Source organism: Chiloscyllium plagiosum, chromosome 4, assembly GCF_004010195.1.
Source record: "Chiloscyllium plagiosum isolate BGI_BamShark_2017 chromosome 4, ASM401019v2, whole genome shotgun sequence".
Classification (NCBI taxonomy): Eukaryota; Metazoa; Chordata; class Chondrichthyes; order Orectolobiformes; family Hemiscylliidae; genus Chiloscyllium; species Chiloscyllium plagiosum.
Window position 1 is genome coordinate 51176481 of NC_057713.1, and position 26994 is coordinate 51203474.

Sequence of the window (26994 nt, forward strand, 5' to 3'; positions counted from 1 at the left end):
AGTGTTTCCACTATTTTCTGTTCTCACTTTTCATTGCCAGCAATCACAGTATTTTATTATTGTCATAACAGTATATCAATGTGTCTATATTGTCTTCCTCTAATTCTTAATCTGGCTACTTCCTTCTTATAGATCCATGACCTGAAGGAAAATATGGTGTATCAGTTCCAAGTTCGTGCAATAAACATGGCAGGTGTTGGCCTTCCATCTCTACCGAGTGAGAAATTTACATGTGAAGAATGGACTATTGCTGTTCCAGGCAAGTCTACTTCCTCTCTGAAACAATAGACTTACAATGCACGGAGATGAAATTTATTAAAACAAGAATAAAAGACATTTATTTCATAGAAAAGGTTGTGATTGGGATGAGGGCACCATAAGAAGCAAGGAAGAGGTCCCTTGATTTCTGTGGAACCCAAAGGAACTGTTTTGATTCTTCTGGCCCCAGAGAAACTTGCAAAAACTCAAAAATTTAAACTTTTTGGGGAGACCTGCAGTTCAGGAAAATGGAATTGGAATGTGCCATACATAGTCAACCCATTTATGTTCATAAGTTGCAATAAGGCTTTGGATATGATTTTCATAATTGATCAGCCTTTTTTTTACATCTTTTAACTTTTATTATTAATGTATTTTTACGAATCCATCTGTTCAGAGATGTTATAACACACCCGTGAAGAAGGTGGGACTTAAACCAGGGTCTCTTGAAGTCAGGGGTAGGCATATTAACAGTGCACTACAAGAGGGCCCCAAAGGTGACAACTTCACGGTGATCTTCATAGGAATTCAACCTGCATTATTTGCACCTCTCTACTTTGCAAGCCAAACATCTAGCCAACTGAGCTAACCAGCCAGTGAAACAGCCTCCATTTTGAGGCCTGCCTTGGAATTATTTCAGGTGTGCACATGGGGTCACAAGATCCTCACCAAATCTTCGACTGTCTAGTTGTACATTTCTCGGCAAGTAGTCAGTAATTCAACATCTCCTTCGTTTCGAGTGCACAGTACACAACAAAACAAATGCTGTTCACTATGTTGCATTATCCTACATTGTTTGCACATGCTAAGCCTCTTAATTATTAGGACTCCTGCTGAGCAAATGGCAGATGGAGCACACTGTTAACTACATGACTAATAGACTCTGTCAACAGCATATAAAATAACTAAGATGCATGAGATACTAAAGGGAATTGATAATGTAGATGTGGAGAGGATGTTTCCACTTGTGGGGCTATTTAGAACAAGAGGTCATAGTTTCAGGAGAAAGGGTTGCAGATTTATACCAGCGATAATTACTTCTCTCATTGGGTTGTGAATCTGTGTAATTCACTACCGCAGATTGCAGTGGATGCCAAAATATTGAGTAAATTTAAGGAGGAAATAGACTGATGTTTACTTAGTAATGAGTTGAAGGGATTTGGGGAACAGGCAAGAAAGCGTGGTTGACACCGAGATGAGATCACCTGTGATCATATCGCATGGTGGGGCAGGCATGAGGAGGTGAATTGCCTACTCCTGCTCTCAGTTCATATGTTCTAAATGTCACCAACTTGGACAAGAATTCCAAGGGTCACAACTTCTAGAAGGACTTGTTTCCAATTGTTCTAGAAATAGGCATCAAAAATATATTAAGGATGTTCTCACACTTAAGAATTTCTTATTTGGATCAACTACAATTTTTAGTAACGTACAGGATAATAATATTTAAGAAGAAGACCAATCATTAATGCTGAAAACATTGACAATAAGAATGTAAACATTACCATGATGCCCAGGCTAATTTTTATGTGAATTAATGCATTTTGCAAACTAATACAGGACCACCTCATGACGTCGTGTACACTGAGGTCAGAAAGAACTCACTAGTACTGCTCTGGAAAGCTCCAATCTATTCTGGCCGCAGTGAGGTGACTGGGTACTATGCTGACATACGAGAGGCAGATGCAGATGATGAAAAGTGGAGAAGTGTCAACGAAAAGGAAATATCAAAGAGATACATCAAGGTAAACCAATCAGATTGGAATCCCTATTCTGTCAGATTAATTTGATAAACACAATTTTTCAGATCACGCTTTTTTGATGAAATGTCCAAACATTACTTTGTTCAACATTCTAAAATTGCAAAGTCAATGAACATAGTAATTACTAAAGGCAAGTCCTCATCTTAAATTAATATTTCAGTTATTTCAGTAAACTCCAATCTTGTACAATATATAACATTGATCTGAAAAGGTGCAAATTGGCCTCCCTGTCTGTGTGCCATCTGTCATGCTGGTAAAAAGCCACAAAATGTGTGTGTTGTGCCCATACCTGAACAAGTTTGGATATTTACAATACAAATAAAGGCCCCATATGTATTTGAGGACTTCAGTGGAAGACTATTGGACTTCTCCATTTCAATCTATGGTTTGTTTATTGAGTGCCAGAAGCTGAGGTGCAGAATTGAAAAGAAGATGGGTATTTTAGTCATGTGTAGGCAAGCAACTCAACATTATCGTTACCCTTGATGGAATGTTGATATAAAGGGACTAACAACTAAAGTTTAAATAATGTCAAAGTCTCACTATTACCTTAAAATTGTCCACAGGTACAAGGTCTGAAAGAAGGTGTGAAATATGTTTTCCGTGTGAGGGCTGTGAACAGGGCAGGAGTTGGAAAGCCATCTGATTTAACAGAGCCAGTCACCGCAGAAACACCTCCAGGTTTGTTTTGTTAGTTTGCACAAACAAGAGACAATTTTTAAAAAAGACCTTATTTAAAAGAGAAGGGGCTGGGGGAATCTTGTGGAAATATTAGGACTCTTAGATGCAAACCAGAAAAGTGAGCCTATCTTGCTCCATATCTGGAAGATCCACCATACCATGCGTGAAATGGGCAGTTGACAAGCCAAAAGTGGGCTTTTCCTTAGGCTCAAGGACATAGGGGCAGTAGTTCTGTCCATTAACAGCTGCTGGCCTATCAGAGACTGGCCGATGTATTGAATGGCAGTGCCACTGAGAAAACTATGGCTGGTGTTGGTACAAAACCCACAGGAGGCCTCTGTTCAACATTTGATTTCAAGGCCACAGTCATGTTTTGGCAAAGGGGTGGAAAGAATTGTGAGATTTGGGTCATCGGTGGGGGGGGAATGGGGAGGTAGGGGATTCAGTGGTTCAGGCAGGGGGTTGACCTTCAGTGGTCTCTAGGTTCCCAATTCCAGGTTTCTCAAACAATCATGTATCCTTGAACAGAAGCTTTTTATCATGCTTAGTGAGTGCACCACCTACAACTGACTGATTACCAGTAGTGGCAGGGGGAATTTCTTTAGAACATAAGAACTAGGAGCAGGAGTAGGCCATCCAGCTCACCATAACCGTTAATTTCTTTACTGTTCAAAACAGTTGGTAGTTTAGCTTTAAAAACATTTACTGAGGAAGCCTCAACTACCTCACTGGGCATGGAATTCCACAGATTCACAACCCTCTGGGTGAAAAGGTTCCTTCTCAATTCAGTCCTAAATCTGCTCCTTCTAATTTTGAGACTATGCTCTCTTGTCCTAGTTTCACCCACCACTGGAAGCATCCCCTCTACAGTCACCTGAGGTGAGAATCAAACCCTTGCGCTGTGAGGCAGCAGTACAAACCACTGAGCCACCGTGCCACCATCTTGCCAATTCCCGTGGACATATCCCTGAAGGTTTCTCATTTTCTCAACTCCTTTGGCTATCATGCAGTTTATTGTGTATTCCTTGCTTTGTTTGTCGTCCTCAAGTACATAAATCTTATACCCTTCCAGGTTGAATTCCAATTACCATTTTTCTACCCATTTGACCAAAGTATTGATATTTTCATGCAGCTGACTGACATCTTCTTCAATTTCAATGACCCAGCCAATTTCCCAATCATGACTTTCAGATGTAAGACTAAATTATTAATATATACCACATCAGCAAGAGATGCAAAGCTGAACCTTGTGGAACACCACTGCAAGCCACTTTCCAAACCCAACAGTGTATTTTGCTGTTTTATTACCCTTTGCTTCCAGTTATTGAGCAATTTTGGAACCAGCTCATCATATTGACCTGTATTACATGGGTGTTAATATTTCTGACTAGTCTGCCATATGATCTTGTCAGGTACTTTCATCAAATCTATGTAGACAACATGTACTCCATGACGTTCCTCAATCTTCCTTGTTATTTCCTCAAAAAGTTCAATTAGTTTTAAGAGACATACATTCTTTAAACAAAATCATGCTGGCTACCCAGAATTTAGAATATCCTTTATTGTCACATGCATTCAATATAAAACACAATAAAAAGTGTGTACCGTCGCTCGTACATAGGCACCATTTACATTAACTTAGAATAAGATTTTTATAAAAGATAACTTAAAGAAAGTACAATGTTTCCTTCTCCGCTGCTACAGCATGGCACCAGTGTCCCACTCTGGGCTTTGCCAGCCCATGCCATGCTGCCGAGAGTGTCCCGCTCCATGGCTTTCCAAGAGACTGTTAATTCTATTTCTCAATAATGATTCCAGTAATTTGCCCACTTATTGCACACTTCTTGAAAAATGATACAATATTTACAAAACTCCAATCATAATACATCACCTGTATCTAGTGAGGATTGGAAAACTATCCTTGGCGGATCCATTATTTAACAGCCTAAGATAAAATTCTTTCGGCCCTGGTGATTTACCCACCTTGAAGGAGGTCAGTCCCTCCACTACATCTCTCCTCATTGTGATTGTTTTATCTAATATTTCACACTCTTGCTCTTTAACTAGAATGTCCGGATCACCCTCTCAACTTTGTGAAAACAGAAAGAAAATGCGTATTTAGAACCCTGCCCACATCATCTGCGTCCGCATATGCATTATCATGTACATCTCTGATAGGTTAAACCCTGTTCTTACCCATCCTTTTGGTCTTAACGTACTGATTGACCATATTTGGACTGTTCTTAGTTTTACTGGCCAGTACTTTTCAAAAATATTCTCTCTTTGCTTTCTTAATTTCCTCTTTCTCTCTACCCTGTACTTTCTATATTCCTCTCAGCTTCCTGAAGTTTTTTTTTGTCATAAACTCTACATTTGTACTTTTTTTTTACCCTATATGCTTCTGATTTGGCAGTGCCAAACCTTTTTCTCTGTGGGGACATGTCTACATTGTGGATGTCTACATTGTACTCATAGAACCTCACTTTTGATGCTGTGCCCATCCACTTTGTTCCAGATCATCTCCCTTTGTGAAATTTGCTTTCATCCAATTTAGAATTTTTCCTCCTATTATTTTTGTTCCTTTCCAAATGATGCTAAATCTAACTATTATGATCACTATCTTCAAAATGGTCAACTATTGCTACTTCATTCACAAACACAACTTCATTTTCTAAGATTAAGTCTACAATGAAGTCTTCTTTTACTAGGCTTGTTAAAATTAAAGTCGTGGACTGTAGGGCTGCTATCTCATGTTAGAGAAGTGACTGGTAGTGGTTTAACCTGAGGAAGACCACACCTCAGATGAGGGGAAAGGTTAAGAAGGAGGAACATTCATGGAACCTCAGTCAGTGTAGGAATGCCTGCTAGCTAAAGCAAGTTATCTTAAATGCTGTTCAAGAATTTAGTGCTTTCTATGACTTTTACACTGTTTGTATCCTATTTGAATATTTGAGCATTTGGAGTCCCCAACAATTATGGCCCCTTTGTGTTCACATTCAAATGTTTGTCTATATATTTTGTTCCTCTAATTTTCTCCCTCTATAGTTCACGCCTAGCAGTGTGGCTACCCCTATTTTTGTTTCTGAACTCAACCCATATTGGCTCACTTGATAGTTCATGAGTATATTGCCCCTCCTCATAGCTATGATTGTTACTTCAACCAACAATGCTATAACTCCACCTTTTTATACCATTCTCTAGCCTGCCTAAAATCTTTATATTTAGGGATATTAAGCTGGTATAGTTTTCCCTTTGAATCTGCAGGATGACCACCTGTCTAAATGTACTGTCCACATATTTTTCCGTCTGTTTGATGTATCTCATTAGTCTAAACTTCAATAGCCCAAACTCTTTATCTCTTATTAATAAGGTAAGCCATTCATCCGGAATGAGTTCAGTGAACCTTGTATGAACTGCCTCTAACACAATTGTAAACAGTACTCTAGATGTGACATTTCTAAAGCCTTGTACAACTGGAGTGAACCTTCATGACATTAATTTTGTTTCCCTTGCAATAACCATCAACATTCCATTTATCTTCCTAATCACTTGCTATACCTGCAAACTAATATTTTGTGATTCGTGTACCAGGACATCCAGATCCCACTGTTTAGCCAAGTTCTGCTATCCTTACACATTTTTACACTTCTAAATCATATACTACTTCTTTACTCTTCCTGACAAAGTGGCCAAGTTCACCTTTTACTATATCTGCCAATTTTTGTACCCACCATCTCAGTCTATCTATATTCTTTTCCAGACGCTCTATCCTCTCTTCACATCTTAGTTTCCCTGGCTATTTTTGGTATCATTGGCAAATTTAGCCAGCATACATTTTTGATTCAAGTCATTGTAGGTGACTTTTGGCACATTTAATGGCTCCTTTTGACGAGTTTGTTGATGTCCAATGAGACTTATAGTTAATGTGCTGATGGAATTTTAACGAAATTGTTCATATGATGAGTGCATTGCTGGCCCAGTCAGCATTTAATGCCCATTATGAATTGCCCAGAGGACAGTTAAGAGTCAACCACAATATTACGTTTCTGATGTCACATGTAAGCCAGATCAGAAAAGGATGGTTGCTAAAGAACATTAGTAAATCAAATGGGTTTATTCCATTGTTGCCATCATGCTAGCTTTTTATTTCAGATTTTTATGAATTCAAACTTTGTCATCTGCTGTGACAGGATTTGAACCCATGAGCTCAGAACATTAGTCTAGAGTTTTGGATTGTTAGTCCACAGCACGACTATGCCACCTTCTCCTCTAATTCATGTCTGCTTTTAACAATTCCAAAAGCATGTTACCCATCCCAAATGTAACCCAGAACCATATCCAAAAAGTCACTTTACCTCTCCAAAATGAAATCCTGGCTATCCAAATGAATCCACAAGGTTAAGACCTGCTTCTACTCGGTCTAATCTGTACATATCATGTTTCACACTTGGGTCACCAGTATCGGATGTAACTGGAAGCAGTTGCTGATTTATGTGGCCAGCTCCTTCTCCCAAAAGCATGGGCAAAATGTACCCTGCCTCTATTGCTCCCCCTGCAAAAATGTTCAGTGGGGGGGATCTTCAATTTTTGGCTTGCTCCCCCATTTTCACAACATTGGAAAGGCTAACTGTGATTGCAAAATCCAAGCAACAGTTTCAGTTCAGATCGCAATCTACGATTAGATATTTAAAGCTATGTGTAAATTCCTCATTACATGTATATGATACAGACTGACAGGCACTATTAAAGCAAAGAAAATATCTAATGCAAATCTAAAGATTATATCACCCTGTCTGTGGTGAGTTCGCTGACTCCCAGCTGTGACAGCAATTAACCCAAATATTCCTGAGAGAAGAAATTTGACTAGGGTCCTCCACTGAATAGCGATCTAGTTACAATTATTTTGTGCAGTAGCCAGGCTTCGTTCAGATGCTCTGTGACGTTAAATAGCTTACTGAAGTTACCTAGTCTCTCATATGAAGAACATATACTTAGGTATCAGTGGGTGCCTGTGAGTCTTCTGGAATTGAATCAAGTGTGAATATAATGCCTTAACAAGGAGAAACCCTGGCTGATATTCGCCTGCTTTTTCCAAAGCCATCAACGCCAGTTATAGCATTCTCCACAGACTCTAACTCAAATCATCTCAGTCTACACAGTTTAAAGGCAGGATCGTCTCTGTTGGAGTGAGACACCACCTTTGGTATCAAATGCTTGCCCTGCACCTTGTCGAGAGCTCAGCTCAACATTGATTTTTGCAGGACAACCCAATTACAGGCAAAGAGTGGACTTGTCTCCCAATTAAAGATTGCTGGTAGGCTTTTGAAGCTGGGCCATTTGAAGGGACTGAAGGAGTTGCAGCCTGCCATTTAGGTAAGAGGAGGAGAGAGAAGGAACCAACCATCTTAAGGTGCCCTCTCAGCACTTCTAAAATATTTTAAAATAAAAAATAGCCAAAGCTGCCAGGCCATTACTATGGATGGGTCCCCTCCATAGGGAAGATTGCAGCCACAGCAAGGCTTAATTAGCAGAAGGAGATTTGGGGTGTGGTACAAGCATTTTGGAGCATGTGATGTTCGTGAAAGAAACAGCAAGATGCATTAAGAAATGTTCAGAAACAGAACTGCACAATCTGTTAAAACATAGAAGCCTTTATTTGGCTTCCCTCTGCTATTATATGTGCATGTAGTAGCCTTAACTTGACAAAATGCACAATGCAATTTTTCAGTAGACTTGAGAGCACTCAGTCTATGGTTGGGAGCTCCAGGTATCTACTGTGCTGCTGATGCCAAGGCTGAAAGCTGTTTGAACCTGTTAGCCACATACCAATGGCCTTATCCAGTCGTTCATTGCCATAACAAGCATGCAGGTAAGTCAATGATCCTGTCACCTCAGATATGGTGAAAAGAACTCAAATGGACCTCATAACTTCAGTTAATGAGCAGGATTTCCTGTATTTTACAGTTTTATTTGCAGATTTTAAATCTTTTCCATCTCTTCCAGCACACATAACCTGCAAGACTGTCTACAATAGGCAACTCCTCAAACTCAGATTTTGTGAACCATCTCCCTAAGCCCCTATCCACAGTAAAAAAATGTAACTTTGGTTTAAAGTTCCATGGTGTGTCCAGAAGAGTGTTAAACAAGCTTTTTTTTTTCTGTCAATCTCTTGAGAAAATCATCAGAAAAACAGTGAAATTCTATGTTTTCTCATTATGTTAAACCTCTATTATCTGTTAAGTTGAATAGAACTCTAATATATCATGGAAATTAGTGGATATTTTTGAACTCCAAGATTTTGGTCTTATATTTATAGTAGCATAATGTTTCACTGAAAAAGGACAACTATATATATATATATATATATATATATATATATTCTATAAATGAAATATCACACAAATAATAATATTTTAAAAATCCAGAAGCAAGTATTGTTTTATGCAAGACATTTGTCATGAACATCCTGATAGATTAGATAGATACTGTTGATAATTGTAAAGTAGATTACAAATTTTCCATTGCATAAATCTGCCTGATCAACATTATATGATTTCTTTAACCTCTATGCATAATATTACAATATATATTGTTAGCTTCACTGGCATAATTTGTGCCATATACAAAACCTTTATCCAATATTAAGTCACAAAAACATCCCTGTACTCAAAGCATTAGCAGTCTGGGAGATCAGCAAAGAATTCCAACTCAAGCTAGGTCGGCAGTAGAAGCAGAATCTCAGTGAGTAGAAAGAATTCATTGGCGGGTGCATAGTGTATATTGGGAAGTCATATTGCAGTTGTACAGGATCTTGGTGAGATCACTTTTAGAATACTGCATTCAATTCTAGTCTCCCTGCTATAGAAAATGTGGTGTTCAGAAGGATTCAGAAAAGATTTTCAAGGATGTTGCTGGGATTTGAGCATTTAGGCTATAGCGAGAGGCTTAATAGGCTGGGGCTATTTTCCCTAGAGCATTGGAGACTGAAGGGTGACCTTGTAGAAGTTTAAAAAAATCATGAGGGGCATAGTTAGGGTAAATAGTCCATGTCTTCTTCCCAGGGTAGGGGAGTCCAAAACCAGAGGGCCTGAGTTTAAGGTGAGTTTGGAAAGATTTAAAAGGGACTTGAGGGGCAACTTTTTCACTCCGGGGATGGTGAGTGGATGGAACAAGCTACTAGAGGAAGTGATGGAGATGGGTCCAATTACAAAATTTAAAAGGCAACTGACGGGTACATGAATTGGAAGGGTTTAGAGAGATATGGGAATATGGCAATGGGACTAGATTGGTTTAGCTTATCTGGTTGGCATAGACAAATTGGATCAAAGGGCCTGTTTCTATATTGTATAACTCTATGACTCTATGTCATAACAATAAGACTGGACCCCAGGCAACAGTTGGGAAGAAAAAATACAGACTTCCATTTTCAAAATCCACCAGATCACTGTGTGTATCACTGAACTGTATTAGTCAAAAGTCAGAGAATCTCAAAATTGTATGCTCAATAAAGGCTTGTCTGTTGTCTCTACACCAGGGAGAAATGGACTCTCCTGCAAAGATGTGTGATTGCTAGAAGGGAAATTATGTGAGACTCTTCCCAAAAACACTGTTGACCTGGCAATTATTGAACAGGAAGTTCCAGTCTGCAAGCAATGGCATTATGAGATTGATCAGCACTATACCGATAAGGAAAATTAAAACTTTGCAAGCAATTCTTTCTGTCTTTTCTCAGGTACTAAAGAGATTGCTGTCAATGTGGATGATGATGGAGTTATTTCTTTGACCTTTGAATGCGCTGACATGGCTGAGGGTTCAAAGTTCATTTGGTCTAAAAATTATGAAGACCTCATCGACTCATCAAGAGTTACAATGGAGACAAAAGGCGGAAAGTAAGTACATTTTTCTGTTGTTAAATTGCAGTCGGGGCCCAAAATGCCCCTCTTTCAGAGGGATCCTGATCTCTTTTTGTTAACCAGGTATTTTGGAGTGTTAAATAAGTTGGTTAAATGAGAAGCAATTTATGTTGGCATAGAAAAGAATGTTATCAACCAAGGTAAATCTTTATAGTTTGCTGGTATAACCTCAATGATATGTGAAATATGAGATTCCTGAATAGGCAGCACTTTGCATTAGCATATTTAATGCTCATTTATTTGGTAATGGACAGAATTTAGTGCTCCCTCGTCCCCTGAACAGGTGAATTCAGAGGCAGGGAGTCTGTGTGATTGAGTAGTACAGTGGGTGGTGTGTGTGATCCTACTGCTCTTCTACCTGACTCCAATCAGGTCTGAGGTGAGAGGGCATCACAGTTCTTTTTCCCAGGAGCCAATTCAGCTGCCACTCAAGTATCTCTTAAGAGTCTTCTCCCACCCATTTAACAGGTGGTGGGCATGAAAATTGCCACCTGCCAGATCTGCAGAGGGTTCACTCATTCATAGGAACTTTACGCTCAGTTGAGAATCCTGGTATTCCAACCCTTCCTTTTTCCCTTATCATTGCTTCTGAATTGCCTCATGCCCCTCATCCCCTGCAATTCCCATTGCACCCATACTCACTCCTTACCCTAGTGCAGACCCAGTGTTATATGAGCTGTGGCCACCACTCCTGGTGGGGCTGCTGGTACTAAAGCACTTCTGCATATTTCTGAATATCTGATTGTTTAGCACCTCTTCAGAGAAGGATACAATTCAATACAGTATAGGAACAGGCCCTTCAGCCTACCATGCTTGCGCCAATTCCTATTTCTTATTTAGACCCACAATTTATTGACCATATGTGTTTTCTATCCCTCTGTTTGCCTCCCGGTCATGTGTCTATCAAGATATGCCTAAACATTGCTAACATGCCAGCTTCTACCAACTTCACTGGCAGTGTGTTCCCAGCATCCACCACACTCTGTGTGAAACATTTTTCCCGCAGTTCTCCCCTAAACTTTCCTCCTCTCATCTTGAACCTGCGTCCTATTGTAATTGACTTTTCCACTTGGGATGGCTGCCCTATGGAGTGGTATTGGACAAGAGGCCAGCCCCACCCCAACTGTGTATCTGATTGGAATATAGTTGTATTGTGTGTCCAGAAAAAATGACATATGGACTCGAACTGGTAGGCAAGAGACTCTTCACTCACATTAAGTCCCAGCCCAATGTGTTTGTGAATTAGCAGCACAGTTGTAGTAACTGGGTAATGAAAAGTTTGTTAATTCATCAACTGGCATAGGAAATATCCAACTGGTATAATTTGTATAATAAATTTCTGATGCCCTTGCCAACACACACACTATTGCTGGTTTGATATCAAATGTTAAATACTTCAATAAGTTGTGTTGCATCAGGTGAAGTGATTTAACCATTATGTTCACAACATTTTGTGAAAGCTCACATGTTAAATAAGGAGAAGGAAAACAAATTTAAAAAAGCAGAACTAATACAAACATTGACACAGAATATGCTGCTGAACAACATATTTGCGATGAACTCAAATATCATGAATTACTTCTTTCTCAAACAGGACAAAAATCATTTTCAATGACCCAGGGAAGGATGACTTGGGTATCTACTCCTGTGTTGTCACTGAAACAGATGGAGTTTCTTCCAGCTATGCCATAGATGAAGCAGGTATATTAAATTGTAAATTGTATTTACTATTTTATACAGAGAAGCTACAAACAGATTTTAAAAATTAATGATTGAAATTACATCTGCAGCAAACCACTCGACTGCATTTTTGACCCATTACTCACTCCCTGCAAAGGTCATTCAAAACATATGGAGGAATGTCAATACGTGCTGCTTGCAGAGGTTGGATTTCTGTTGTCAGTTTTCAAAAAGGAGAAAGAGCACATGTTCAGAAAAGGCAGAATCCTTTCTTAAATATGTGGATTGTTCTCAATGATATAATCAAGACCTGCATGCGATTCGCTGCATGGTTTGAGTGACAAAAGCACTTTACATGTTTCCTACCAAAGTGATAAGCCAGTAAAAAGACAGTAACATTTGGTATTAAATGTATTGGTTGTAACTGTGTGTCCATTTTGAAGTATATGAGGAGACTCAGACTGATCTGCGTAATTCACAAGTTTTACTGGTTTTTCCAACCAGGTGTGAATGGAAGTCAGGGTGAGAAGATAAATGTCTTTTTAAACATTTTCTTAGCATGTTAATCATGAGGTCAGGAGGACCAGGAGCAATCCTCCAGGATTCAGAAGGAAAGTTCGGACTTCCTTCCACTCCCTGCATTCCCCAATCTGAACTGTGAGGCCATCCTGTAATCTGCTCCTTGAGATTTACCTACAGGCTGGAAGAATACCTTTGCTCCTTGCCAACAGCCTCCTGTCACTCAACATTCCCCTGCTGCTTGCCAGCAAGTCCCTGCATTCCACCATTTCAATCAGTTAACTGTCTGCAGTGTTAGGATTAGGAAGAGACAGAATTAGCACCAATGCTACCAGCAAATATTTCCAATGTCTCTTTTTGCTAAAGTGATATTACAAAATAACAGGTTTCATACTTAAAAAAGTTATGATGTCAAAGTCAAAAACTTTTGAGCAGCATTAGCTGCTGTAGTCTTTCAACAAATCTTCAGCTGTGGACTGTACTCTACTGGTAAAGGTCTGGTAAATTAAATATAGCAGCAGCTACTTATAACATTGCAATCTGATCATTTGCTATTTTAAATAATTTGAAGGATTAGTTTGGTTCCCTTCCAGATTTGAATTGCAAAGCAAAATTTACAACGTATCATTTTATAGAAGGTGATAACAATGTAATTAGGGACACATTGATATTTAATCATGTTAAGATGGTGCAATTTAGAGCACGGCTTCAAATAATGTGCTTGCAAAATAAATTTAAAAAAGAGAACTAAAGGAGTTTAAGTATGCAGATGACAATTTTAAATATGAAATAATCAGGATACACAGCCACCAATATAGGTCAATGACTACAATAACCTACACAATTTCATGAGAAACAAGATGCAAATGGCAGATCGCTCTTTCTATGGTGAAAGTTTATGGATGGAGGAGGTTAAAAGGTTGATCAGAAAAGTAAGAGAGTAGATGAATCGAGAAGGTTCTAGACATCAAGTTTTTGGTGGCAGGCAGGACAAAGACAGTCACTACTAAAAGTTTAATGATGACGTTACCATAGTCCCAGAGAACCACAAGGCTGCTCTGTCATTAGAGAGAATTGACTGCTGGTGGTTTTACCTGAGTGTCACCATGTCTTAGGTGAGGGACAAGGTTGAGAAAGCAGGACCTTCACATTAACCTCAGCCAGTGTCCATACATCAGCAGCACCCTGATTGCAAACCAGCCATTCAACCAACAGGGGCACCCCACCTCAGTGTTCTTATTGTTTACAAATTCAAGTCGCTGTTATTTGTTTCATTGAATCAATTCCCGTAGGTTGCAATCTGATTTCATGGTTTAGATTTTATGTTTTTGAAAAGTTGAAAAATCATCAAAAGGTTTTTGTCAAAAGTAGACAAACTTGTTTAACTCTGTTTTTTCCCTTCCTTTGCAGAGCTGCTGCGTCTGCTTGAACTTAGTCATGAACATAAATTCCCGGGTAAGCATTCTAAACCTTGTCATCCCTGAGTTATGCTTGTTGCTGTCCTTTGATTTACTGTTTTAACCCCACTGAAAGTAACATCAGGTTTGACAGAGTGATACATGATCATGTTACTTGTGTTGACAGTTGTGCCTCTGAAGTCAGAGTTAGCAGTTGAGCTGCTGGAGAAAGGACAAGTGCGCTTCTGGTTGGAGGCTGAACGTCTCTCTCCAAATGGACAATGTAAATTTGTATTTAATGACAAGGAGATTAAAAATGATGAGGTAGGTTTCTTCTTAATCACTCAGAAATTACTTACCAAGACCATGTATAAAAGAGTGATCATGCTGATGATAAACGACTACGGGCAAACTCGACCGAGGAGGAAGTGCCCTGGAAGTTCCCAATTTTTAGGCCAGTGTTTGGTGGTGAAAATGGGAGTTGAGAGGTTGCCAGAGCCAGAAAAGGTGAAAAGCTGGCCATAGCACTCTGGTACTCCATTGAAGTCATGAAAGAAAGAATAAAACATAAATGATCCTTCCTGCTCACACTTATGCATTCTCTTTTAGGGGAGGTGATGGCCGAGTGGTATTATTACTTGACTATTAATCCAGAGGCCTAGGTAATTTTCTGGGGACACATGTTTGAATCCTGCAATGGAAGGTGGTGGAAATTGAATCAAATTTTTTAAAAAGTCTGGGATTAAGAGTCTCATGATGACCATGAATACATTGTTAATTGTTAGAAAAACCCATCTGGTTCGCTAATGTTCTTTAAGTAGGAAAACTGCCACCTTGACCTGGTCTGGCCTATATGTTACTGCAGGCCGACAGCAATGTCATTGACTCTTAGCTGTCTTCTGGGACAATTAGGGATGGGCAATAAATGATGGCCTGGCCAGTTTTGCCCACATGCCATGAACAAATAAAACACAGCTCCATAATTGCCATCTCCATGCCACCCTACTCAACTCCATGGACCCTCATATTCTCAATGCCTCCCTCTATTCATTCTCATGTCTATTGAAAAGCCCTGTGCTAATTTAGTTACAACTCATGCCAACTTAAGCCACCCCCACCCATCAACCCTTTTCCTTACACTCTCACAGTATTCACCACTGACAAAACTCAGTTATTATATGTCTATTTATGACTTCACTAGTTAAGAAAAAACACCCATATGGATTAGAAAAGCTGCCCTATATCTAACGTATTTTAATCCCAAATAAAAACAAATATTTGTATTTACTTTCCAACTTTAGAGACTTTATAAGCACTTGGAGCTGTCAATCAATTGGTCAACTGACAGGCAACCCATTATGATAATTAAATATTATAAATTAGTCATGCAGCACTAATTCTGTAATGTTAACCATTATGTCTATGCTACAAAATAGAGTGAAATAGTAAGCTCTAATATTCTAAAATTCTGCATTTGATAAATATTTAAAAGGCAGAAGATTTAAATGCTGCAGAACTGAAGATGCACCATTTGACAGTACTTTTGAAACCTCCAATGAACCTAACATTTCCAATGAGTTTGTAGACTTCTTACACACACTGATGTATATTTTTAACAATCCTAAAGGGTACCTGACCTTTCCCAAAGATTATCTGACCTCTCCCACTGGTCTCCTGGGACCTTATCCAAATGGTTACTCTTCAAAGAACTCTGAAGCTTTAAATACTCTCCCATCAGGTCTAAAGAGCACAGGTTGTGTTTCAGCCTTTCCACCAGTGAAAATCAGGCCTGACTGAAGCAGTCGCAATTTAATTTGTGCAGTTGCCTCCATGAATCATGGATATGCAAAGTACAAACTACCATGTAACCGCACTGGCAAAAATGGTAAGGTTCACGACTTCCAGATTCAGGCCTGCAGTGTCATTTTCACTAATATCAAGAGCCTCTTTGTCTTTGTAAAAGATATTCTAATTGTCTAGCAGACGTTCAGATTTCATAGCCATAAAATTGGCTTTTACTTCTAAGCTGGCCATTCAGTCACCTCTGCTATTTACTTTAACAATGTGCATGTTATCACATAAATGGAAACTCTTTCATGATATGAATGAATCAAAATGTTTTAAGAATGCAGATCAAAAATTAAATTGTACATTTTATTTCCCATTCACGCCCTTCCTCTTTTGAAATGGAGAAAAGGGAGTATTGCTGATGGGTATCCCCTACTACTTCATCTATCTAGATATTTTGCATTAATGTTCCAATTCCAGTGATTCTTCATCAGTCAGCAGGTACAAAATGTTAACTCTGCTTTTTTTCTACAGATGTTGTCAGACCTGGTGAATTTCACCAGCAGTTTCTGTTTTTGGTTCGGATCTCCAGCATCCACAGTTCTTTGTTTTATTTGAGTTATTTTGTGTGTTTCAGCTGACACAGTGAGAATGACAGGTTATTTTGTAGTGGTTATAATTGTTCAACTTCATCCTCTTCCCATCGAACATCTATACTTGCAACTTTGTTTATGTTTACGACAGAACTGGGCTTTTACCTTAGCTCCTCACCATCAGAAAATACATAGAAATTTCAACCATGAGACTGGATAATTTTCATGTCTGATTTTTCCTAACTTCCTGATCTGGCGTATTTAAATGAATTGCACTGTCCCTGGCAATGTCAACCTGATAGCTCAATACAAGCCTTTATTCAAATCCTGTACTCTCTGGTCTACATAATTATAAAAATGGTGAACGTTCATCTTTAAAAGGAATTCATTTTTTTCCATTTTATAGGACATTTAAGAGTCTTCAGTTAATAAGCATCTTATTACCTAGTAGTTTAGCGAGACCACGCATTCACCTTATTAGTGATCTAGATATGGACCTTTACCATATTGACATAGGGACTTTCTTCAAGGAATGTCACAATGAATAGAGATTCAGAGGTGCAGTGGACAATGAAGAAGGTTACCTCAGATTACAATAGGATCTTGACCGGATGGGCCAATGGGTGAGAAGTGGAAGCTGGAGTTCTATTCATATAAATGTTAGATGCTGCATTTGGAAAAGCAAAACAGAGCAGGACTTATACGCTTAATGGTAAGATTCTAGGGAGTGTTGCTGAACAAAGAGACCTAGAAATGCAGGTTCATAGCTCCTTGAAAGTAGAGTTGCAGGTAGATAGGATAATGAAGAAGGTGTTTGGTATGCTTTCCTTAATTGGTCAGAGTATTGAGTATAGGAGTTGGGAGGTCATGTTGCGGCTGTACAGGATGTTGGTTGGGCCAGTTTTGGAATATTGCATTCAATTGTGGTCTCCTTTCTATTGGAAGGATGTTGTGGAACTTTAAAGGGTTCAGAAAAGATTTACAAGGATGCTTCCAGGGTTGGACCATTTGAGCTATAGGGAGAGGGTGAAAAGGATGGGGCTGTTTTCCCTGGAGTGTCAGAGGCTGAGAGGTGACCTTACAGAGATTTATTAAATCACGAGGGGCATGGATAGGATAAACAGACAAGGTCTTCTCCCTGAGGTGGGGGAATCCAGATCTAGAGGACATAGGTTTAGGGTGAGAGGGGAAAGATATAAGAGGGATTTAAGGGGCAACATTTTCACAAAGAGGGTGGTGTGTATGGAATGAACTGCCAGAGGAAGTGGTGGAAACTGGCACAATCACAACATTTAAAAGACATTGGAATGGGTATATGAATAGTAAGGGTTTAGAGGGATATGGGCCAAGTGCTGGCAAATGGGACTAGATTAGTTTAGGCTATCTGGTTGGCATGGAGGAGTTGGACTGAAGGGCCTGTTTCCATACAGTACATGACTCTATGACTCTATAGCTCAGTTTAAAGGCTGAATCTTATCTTTTCTTGGCTCAGTCTGAGTTGCTTTGTGTTTTTTGAAGGTTTTCTTGTTGCGTACCTTCCCAAACACACCTCATTAATCACATATACAGTACCTACGGCATTGCTCACATCTGATTTCCACAACATCTTACCTCGCATCATTCCTGGAACAACTCGCCATGCAGTGGATACCCTGGAATACGTCAGCATCTCTTGTGCCCACACCACCTTTAAAAGCCCGTTGAGCAACTGGACAAGAGCTGTTAGTCTGGAGCTGCCAAGCATGGTTGCTGACATTTGCCCCAGATGTGGCAGATGAGAGAAATCACCTTCCGACTTTGTGGCTAGATTCCCAGCGATCCTGCTAAACAGGGTGCAACACAAACAGAACTTCCTCTTCCCCCAGGCCCAGCAGCAGATGCCCCAACATCCGACTTAGCCAGCCTGGTCTGAGGTTGCCACTTGGGTTAAAACAGTCTCAGAGTCTGGAGGACTGCCCAGCACGGTAAGGAGAAGGTCAGTGTTCTTCTCCATTCTGCTAGTGTAAGTGCCTGTCCTCTGCCAGATACCTCACACTTGTTCAGTGCAAAGATGGTTCTTAGAATTTAGTACATGTGACTACCAATATCAGTGAATATTATATGCAAGTGGTTTGTGACCATGAAAATGCCAGGTTTCCATTTTGAAAGTTGCTTGGAGCAAATGGCAACATGAAATGCCAGGTGCTCTCTCTGATTTCCTTAGCAAGTTTTCCCGATGTCTAGCTTGTTTGGAGAATTTGGTAAGATGAGAAGCTGATTATTACTGAGGCAAGTTGTGACACCAACAAGGCACTTAGCAAATGTCAATCCCATTCAATTAGCATCATGTGGCTGCCTAGTGAGAATCTCGCTGCGCCAATTATGAAAAGCATAATAGATAAACAGGCTCCTGATGGTGAGATAGGCCTCATTGTACTTGTCACCTAATTCTGCCAGACATTGCACCATAGCCCACGTTGCTCAGATCTCTATTAGATTCCATCCTTTGTGTCTCCTGAAATTTTCACCAGTCTTCTGGGGACATTGTGGCAGCTGTTTGGTAGGATGTCAAGAAAGTTCCCAGAATTCATCTTGCAGCTGTAAGAAAAGGATGATGGGTGCACACATGGTGGATTGTGATTGGCTGGCAGGAAAAGCACAGGTAGTAGACATACCCAAAATATCAGTTATTACTAGCCCATTGCTCCAACCAGTAAATACCAACCAAATTTCTTTCCAGCAACAGCTGCAAGCTGAGAAATGATTGCCAGCCCTGTTATTCAAACCAGAAGACTCTGTTACAAGTCCACTTATTTTTGGAAAGTTACCTTGTAGCCTTGCTACTCAGAACTATTATAGAAGAAGAGAGTCATTAAATAATTCTGATATGAATTAATACTAAGGCTTTTTGAAAATGGATTAATGTTTTTAATTGTGATTTATCACATAAGATAATCAAGTTAGAATTCAGTGAAATTCATTTTAGTTGGGACTAATGGTTTAAAGTCAGGCTGATTTAAGTTCATGCTATTTTGAAGATGATAGGCAGGTGGAGAATGCCAATAGTGAACTTTTGGCATCTGCTGTGGTGTATCCTGGTCAGCAACACAAAGCTAGCCCTTTCAAAGAGACACCTCAGCCTGAACAATTGTGCAATCAACTGCACAGCCCCCAATTGGATTATGAATTTGTAAAACTTCCTTCTACTCCCTAGCAACCCCGTATGCCAGGAATGTAAACGGGTCCCTTGCATTCATTGTTCTTGATTTAAAATGAAGTATGCTGAATAATGTATCTCAGTCAGTTGATTGCCCTTCCAAGACATTGACCATGGATAGAGATATGTGCTGGAAAATTGGATTGAATAGTACCATTAATCCTGATACTCCAGGAGCTAGTTTGAAAGAATGGAAAGTGGTTTGTTCCCGATAGCCTGCAGCGTGGTCCATGTTGATCCCCATGTTGTTAAAGATGAGAGCAGGAATGTCTTGTGCATGTATTAGTGGCATGCAGCGGAACCAGATGGTGATGTCAGTCATATGGAAGTTGGAACTTGGCAATTTAGTTAATTCTTCTGTTAGCCACGCAAACCTGAACCCGAGGAACAGACCCTCCTGACCCCAAAGACCCACCAGTGAATGCTAGAGAGATCCCAATTCAACATTAAGTGAGGTGATTTTATCTATTTTCTGCTACAGAATTAGTGGAAAAAATGTCTTATTGGAGAAGATGGCAGAAGCTTTCTTTTAAAATCAAATAGGAGCAGTGATAGACCTTTGGAAGGTGCTGTGTAATTTGGAAAGGCCACTGAGCACATTAAAGAAGAAAGGACAGTCCAGAAAAAGAATAGGCCCTTTGACCCACCAAGCCTGAGCTGACACATAATGCCTTTCTAAAGTAAAAACCTTTTGTCTGTATGGGGTCTGTATCCCTCTATTCCCTGCCAATTCATGTATCTGTCAGGGTGCCTCCAAACATTGCTATTGTATCTGCTTCTACCACCTCCTCTGGTAGTGCATTCCAGGGACTTACCACCCTCTGTGTAAAATTTGCTTCTCACATCTCCTTTACACTTATCCGCTTTTAGTTTAAACCTATGACCCCTAGTAATTGACATTTCAGTCTTGGGAGAATGACTCCAACTACATACGATCTACACCTCTCATAATGTTGGTAGCTTCTATTAGGTTGCCCTTCATTCTTTGACATGCAAATGAAAACAAACCAGGTTTGTCCAATCTCTTCTCATAGCCAATACTCTCCACACCAGGCAACATCCTGGTAACCTGTTTCTAAACCTTCCACATGGCCTTCACATTCTTCTGGTAGGTGTGTGACAACTAGAACTGCGCACAATTTACAAATGTGGCCTTACTGAAGTTCTATGCAGTCACAACATGATTTGCCAATTTTTATACTCTATACCCTGATTGATGTACGTAAACATGTCCTATGCTTTCTTAACTGCCAACATCACTGCCTTGTCCTCATCAAACATCCTTGTCACTTCCTCTCAAAACTCAATCAAGTTTGTGAGACATGACCTTCCCCGTTCAAAATTATGCTGCCTATCACTAATAACTCGATATTTTTTCCAAACGTGAGTAAATCTATCGCTAAGAATCTTCTCCAATAATTTCTCTACCACTAAAGTAGGTTCACTGGCCAATAATTTCCTGGATTATCCCTGTTGCCCTTCTTAAGCAAAGGAACGTTGCTGGCTATTATTTTTAGACCTGTCATTGGGACTATAGTTACATTTCCCTTCACTCTGTATCATCATGGTGTATGGAGCAAAGACGTGAAGAGATTTCCAAAAAAAGTAGGAGATGAGCTTCCTGTAGGAGGCCTTGCCCACCGAGGTATTCAAGTCTCACTTCACTTACCTCCACCTGAGCCAGGCACAGCTGCAGAACTGTGCCACCTCCTTGAGCCTGACCTGCACGGGTATGGTCAGGTCTGTCTTTGTGACCATTAATATCACAATTACTACACTACCTGTTCCTTTGAGGCTGGAATCAGTGTCATTGGCAACAAATCATAGTTTGCTGTGCATCAGCGCATCTGAGATGGCAGCATGCAAGAGAAGGGACTTTCAAGACACCTCTCTAAGCAGAACAAAAACAGAGGAGTGGGCACGTGGCATTGTCAGGATACTGGGCTTTCCCGTGGTGGAAGGATCTACGAATATACGTGGCCTTCCTGGAGCCTCCACTCAAAGATGGGATGAAATGCTGTTTAAAGAGGTTCCACTCACTCGGCATGTGGTTGCAGTGGGACTACGTCCAAAATACCATGCAAGTGAATGTTCCTGCCCCTCAGCAATCCTAATACTTTCATCCTGCTCCTGAAGACAGTTAATGCCGTTTTCAGACCAAGCCTAGAGGTTGGCTACTGGGCAACAAGTGTATCACCTACCACCCAACCATGTGTGAACAGTGTTTCTGCAATGAGAACCACGCTGATTCCAAGAATGTCAAGTAGTAGACCATCAGTAATTACAATTAATTACTCAGCTAGAGCTTCCAGTATTCTCCAGAGTGTGTCTTCTGATCATAGTGGCCTGCTGCATCCTGCACAACCTGGACATTATGTCAAAGAAAGAACAAAGAATAAAGAAAATTTACAGCCCAGGAACATCCCCTTCGGCCCTCCAAGCCTGAGCCGATCCAAATCCATTATCTGAACCTATCACCCAATTCCTAAGCATCTGTATCCCTCTGCTCCCCACCTACTCGTGCATCTGTCCAGATGCACCTTAAATAAATCTACCGTGCCTGACTCTACTACCTCTGCTGGCAACACGTTCCAGACACCTACCACCCTCTGTGTAAAGTACTCACCTCTCACCTTGAATGTATGACCTCTCGTTATTGAATCCCTCATCCTGGGAAAGAGCTTATCTCTATCTACCCTGTCTATACCCTTCATGATTTTGTAGACGTCAATCGGGTCCCCCCTCAATCTCCTTTTTTCTAATGAAAACGATCCTAACCTCCTCAACATCTCTTCATAGCTAACACCTACCATATCAGGCAACATCGTCGTAAACCTTCCCTGCATCCTTTCCAAAGCGTCCACATCCTTTTGGTAATGGGACGACCATAACTGTACACAGTATTCTAAAAGTGGCCGAACCAACGTCTTGTACAATTTTAACATGACCTGCTAGCTGTTATACTCAGTACCCCATCAGATGAAGGCAATCATACCATAGACCTCCTTGACCACTCTATCCATCTGTGCGACCACTCTATCCATCTGTGCAACCAACTTCTGGGTACAATGGATCTGAACTCCCAGATCTCTCTGCTCATCAATGTTTCCCAAGTCTCTTTTGTTTACTGTATGATCCTCTAGAATTAGACTTCCCAAAATGCATCACCTCATATTTGCCTTGATTGAACACCATCAGCCACTTCTCCACCTAACTCTCCAGTCTATCTATATTCTCCTGTATTCTTTGACAGTCCCCTATGCTTTCTGCAACTCCACCAGTCTTCGTATCATCTGCAAACTTATGGATCAGACCAAAAATGCCCTCTTCCAGATCATTCATTTATATCATAAACAACAGTGGCCCCAGCACTGATCTCTGTGGAACACCACTGGTCACCTTTCTCCATTTCAAGAAACTCCCTTCAACTACTACTCTGTCTCCTGTTGCTTAACCAGTTCCTTATCCACCTAGCTAGGACATCCTGCACACCATGTGACTTCACTTTCTCCATAAGTTTACCATGGGGAACCTTATAAAACACCTTACTTAAGTCCATGTATATGATATCAACAGCCCTTCCTTCATCTATCAACTTGGTCACTTCCTCAAAGAACTCTATTAAGTTTGTAAGGCACAATCTCCCCCGCACAAAACCACATTGCCTATCACTGATAAGCCCATTCTATTCCAAATATAAATGGATTTTATCCCTCAGTACCTTCTCCAACAACTTTCCCACCACTGACGTCAGGCTCACTGGTCTGTAGTTACCTGGAATATCCCTACTGCCCTTCTTGTACAGGGGGGACAACATGAGCAACCCTCCAGTCCTCTGGCACCTCACCTGTGTTTAAGGATGCTACAAAGATATCTGTCAGGGCCCCAGCTATTTCCTCTCTCGCTTCCCTCAGCAACCTGGGATAGATCCCATCTGGTCCTGGGGACTTGTCCACCTTAATATCCTTTCACCTACCCAACACATCTTTCCTCCTTATGTCAGCACAGCCCTTGCCACCAGTCACATCAGGAGGAAGAGGAAGGGAGGAGGCAGTCAACACATCAGCACCACCAGAGTGGCTGTCCATAAGTGTTTCACCAGACTTCACTGGCTCTGAAGAAATCCCTTGCATAACACATGCTAAGCTTTCCATCTCTCTGTTATGGACCATACCAGATCCTCTTGGCCCCTTCAAACAACACCACCATAAAAAAAAGAATTAAACCAATTATATCAAACAAGACTTCTAACTGTTCTGTTCTGGGCTCTGAAGAAGCTGGCATCCCATCACTAAGTCATCTTTATTTATACATGGGAGAGTCCTTGATACTGATCCAGCTTCCTCAGAAGCAGCTCTCAGAGTGAACAGGACCTCTAACACTCTTATCAGCCAGGCCTCCCTGATTGGACCAGATTAACAGGCCCAATCTGAAAACTCCCATTCTGTGAGGTCCACCTGGCTGACCCTGTTACAATCACTACAGTCTCCAGTTGAATAAAAGAAGGTACAAAGTCATTATTTATTGTAATCACAGTGAGGTTTATTCAATCACTGTGCACTCTGCAAAAGCACAAGACAAGTCAGCACAAGCCCACAATCCTGCTAGAGATCACATGACTCCCCTCTTAAAGGGACACTATCCCACCATTACATCCACCAGGTTTAATATGTAACACCAACAAAACGAAGGAACTGAATTGTTCATTCTTGTGCATTCCTTAAGTGTCTGTCGAGTGGATAACTTTGCGAATGTTCCTATGCTATACTACCCTTAACTGGGAAGAATTGAGATTCTGGCTTTGTTTCTGCACCACCTTGGCATGGATAGCAATGTTCTGGGCTAGTTGACTGAAGCAACTGCACAGAGACTGGTGGGTGGAGTGGCAGTCGTGGGAGCACAAATGCTGCCATCCAGAGGATAGGCAGCAAGTTCACACTCCACAGTGCTACTGCCACTATTTTGAGTTCTTAAATGTTGGGAAGATAGGTTGCTGGCAGTTTTGAGACCCTTACAAGTCCCTTTTGAGTACTAGTATTGGCCACCATGGTAGCAGTAATGTGAACATGCACAGACCAAGCTGGGGCCATACACAAATAACCACTGATCTCATGACCGCAGCCTGAATTTCTGTTGCAGCACTGACTGAGGCATTGGGATGAATGTCAGGCCCTCCCTCATACAGGTTTGGTAGCAGGAGTATCTAATCAGTGGGGACTCTCTCTGCCTTCCTAACTCTTCAGCAGTTAATACTCACTCATGGGCCTCACCCCACGGCTACTAGTATTTATCCAGTGCAAGGTGTGAGATTTGCAAAGTGGGAAGCCTGAAAAGTAAAAGAAAACACTCTTTGGATTATTTAAGGCTTTCAGATTAATGCATCATTCAGAAACGTATTCTGACCAAAGCACACTGCAATGGGAAACATCAGAGTTACCCGAACCTTTTTGTTGACTGTCTTTCCCTGACAACCCTAAACCTATGTTCCCTTTCTCATCATCACTCATTTGTGGCCTGGGACCCTCAGTGATCCTAGATCTTGGCTGGGTATGTTACATGCAGGAGCAACCACCAAATATTGGTTGGCTGTTGTCAGTGGGCAGGAACTCTACTCCCTGTGACACTTTATCCTGAGGACTTTCATTGGCCCTTCAGCAAGACCCTTCCTTTCCCCATATAAAATAACATCTACTGGTGCTTTCTTCCTGTTTAGCAATGGAAATTGAAATACCAACATTCAGATGCTGTTTCACGGCTGGATAAATGCAAGTGCCTATTTAATTGGTGCTGGAAAGAATGGACTCAAAGCAGTGTGCAAAATCCTGTGCCAAGTTAGAACTGGATTTTTCCAATGCTCCTTAGTAGAGACAGCAGTTTCCCTGGTACATTTGGGAGTGTACCCAGCACCATCACAATACTCATCCCGTCAGTCATTCCCATCAAAATCCTCATCTGAATTCCCTGCAACAGAAGTCATCTGCAACCTTGACCTCCAGTGAGTTGGTACAACTTGCATTTGTTTCCGCTAGCATTGCTGCAGCTCATATCCAGCCTCTATACTATGCCAGTATTTAAGACAATGACTGCAAGTATCAGCTCAAATGAAGATGCTTCTTCCTTGCTCTTCTTCTGGACCCTCTTCCCCAAGTGCCAGTGGCTGGTCAGACAACAGTCCTTGGGTATTTAACCACACGAATGACCAGGGGATGTTTGGGATGGTTGATGTGAGGCAGAGAGAAACCAGCAAGTATGTGGTTACTCCATCTTCAGTTGTATTGCACACCAGATTGCAGGATGAGAGTGATTTGGAATTTCACAGACTGACAGAATTGTTACAGTGCAAAAGGAAGCCATTTGGCCCATTATTCTGCATTGGTTCAATTTCCTAATGCTAATCTCCTCCCTTTACCCCATTTCATACGTTCCATAAGGCAGAGAAATACCATTGTAATGGACGGGTTCAGCAACCCAATTTGCTACAGCCTCAGCGACAGCTGCACCAATCACATTGAGCACTCTTTCCTCTGAGAGAGACTTGAATCCTTACCTGACCTTGGCTGGTTGTTTTTAACTGCCTACTCTTGCAGAGCCACCTTGTCCTATAAGAGAAAGATTATTACTGACTGAGATTCAATATGTTTGGGTGCAGTGACTATTATAGCTGGAAAGCTGAAACTGTGATGTGGGTGAGAGGCTTGGAGTGTTAGCGAGGGTGAGCTGGAGCCTTTGAATGATTGATGGTGATTGTTGATAGGCCAATGATGGGGTGGTGCATCAAAACGTATGTGAGGTTAAGTGGTGCAGTTATGAGCACAACTGACCTTGACCATGTGAATAAAGTCATTCTTCTGCCATTTTGTCCAGACGTCCCAAACCAGAATCCCCATTCTCTGTATGGAAAATTTGTCTGTATTGTCCATACATTGTTTGTGTGGAGGGCCCTCTGGGCCCCAGTATTTAGATTACATCTCATTTCTTTTTGTTTCCTGCATTATGGCTGTCAGTGCTAACTTGGAGAATGTAGAAACCCATGCCATTCAACAGGTTTCTTTCACCGTTTCCAGTCGATGGAATGGCTGGTGCAGCCAGAATACACCTCTCCCTTCAGAAGAGCAGGCCAGTTTTAATTGATAAGATGTCAGTCAGTTCACAAAACCTTGTTACCAGCTTAGTTTATAGTCATTCAGTAGCACTTTTAGTGCTAGA

The 26994-nt window shown here is 40.8% G+C and overlaps 1 protein-coding gene across 10 annotated transcripts in view; it reads left to right on the plus strand.

Annotated features, from left to right (window-relative positions):
• The window catches only part of myom1b (myomesin 1b), a 160050-nt gene that overhangs the window by 74226 nt on the left and 58830 nt on the right, over nucleotides 1–26994 (plus strand). For all 10 annotated transcript variants that reach the window (XM_043688205.1, XM_043688206.1, XM_043688208.1 and 7 more), the window contains 7 exons: nucleotides 133–259; nucleotides 1819–2003; nucleotides 2588–2702; nucleotides 10435–10591; nucleotides 12210–12316; nucleotides 14225–14269; nucleotides 14399–14535. In XM_043688205.1, the coding sequence (XP_043544140.1) occupies nucleotides 133–259; nucleotides 1819–2003; nucleotides 2588–2702; nucleotides 10435–10591; nucleotides 12210–12316; nucleotides 14225–14269; nucleotides 14399–14535 (873 nt within the window). The remainder of the gene's footprint in view (nucleotides 1–132; nucleotides 260–1818; nucleotides 2004–2587; nucleotides 2703–10434; nucleotides 10592–12209; nucleotides 12317–14224; nucleotides 14270–14398; nucleotides 14536–26994) is intronic.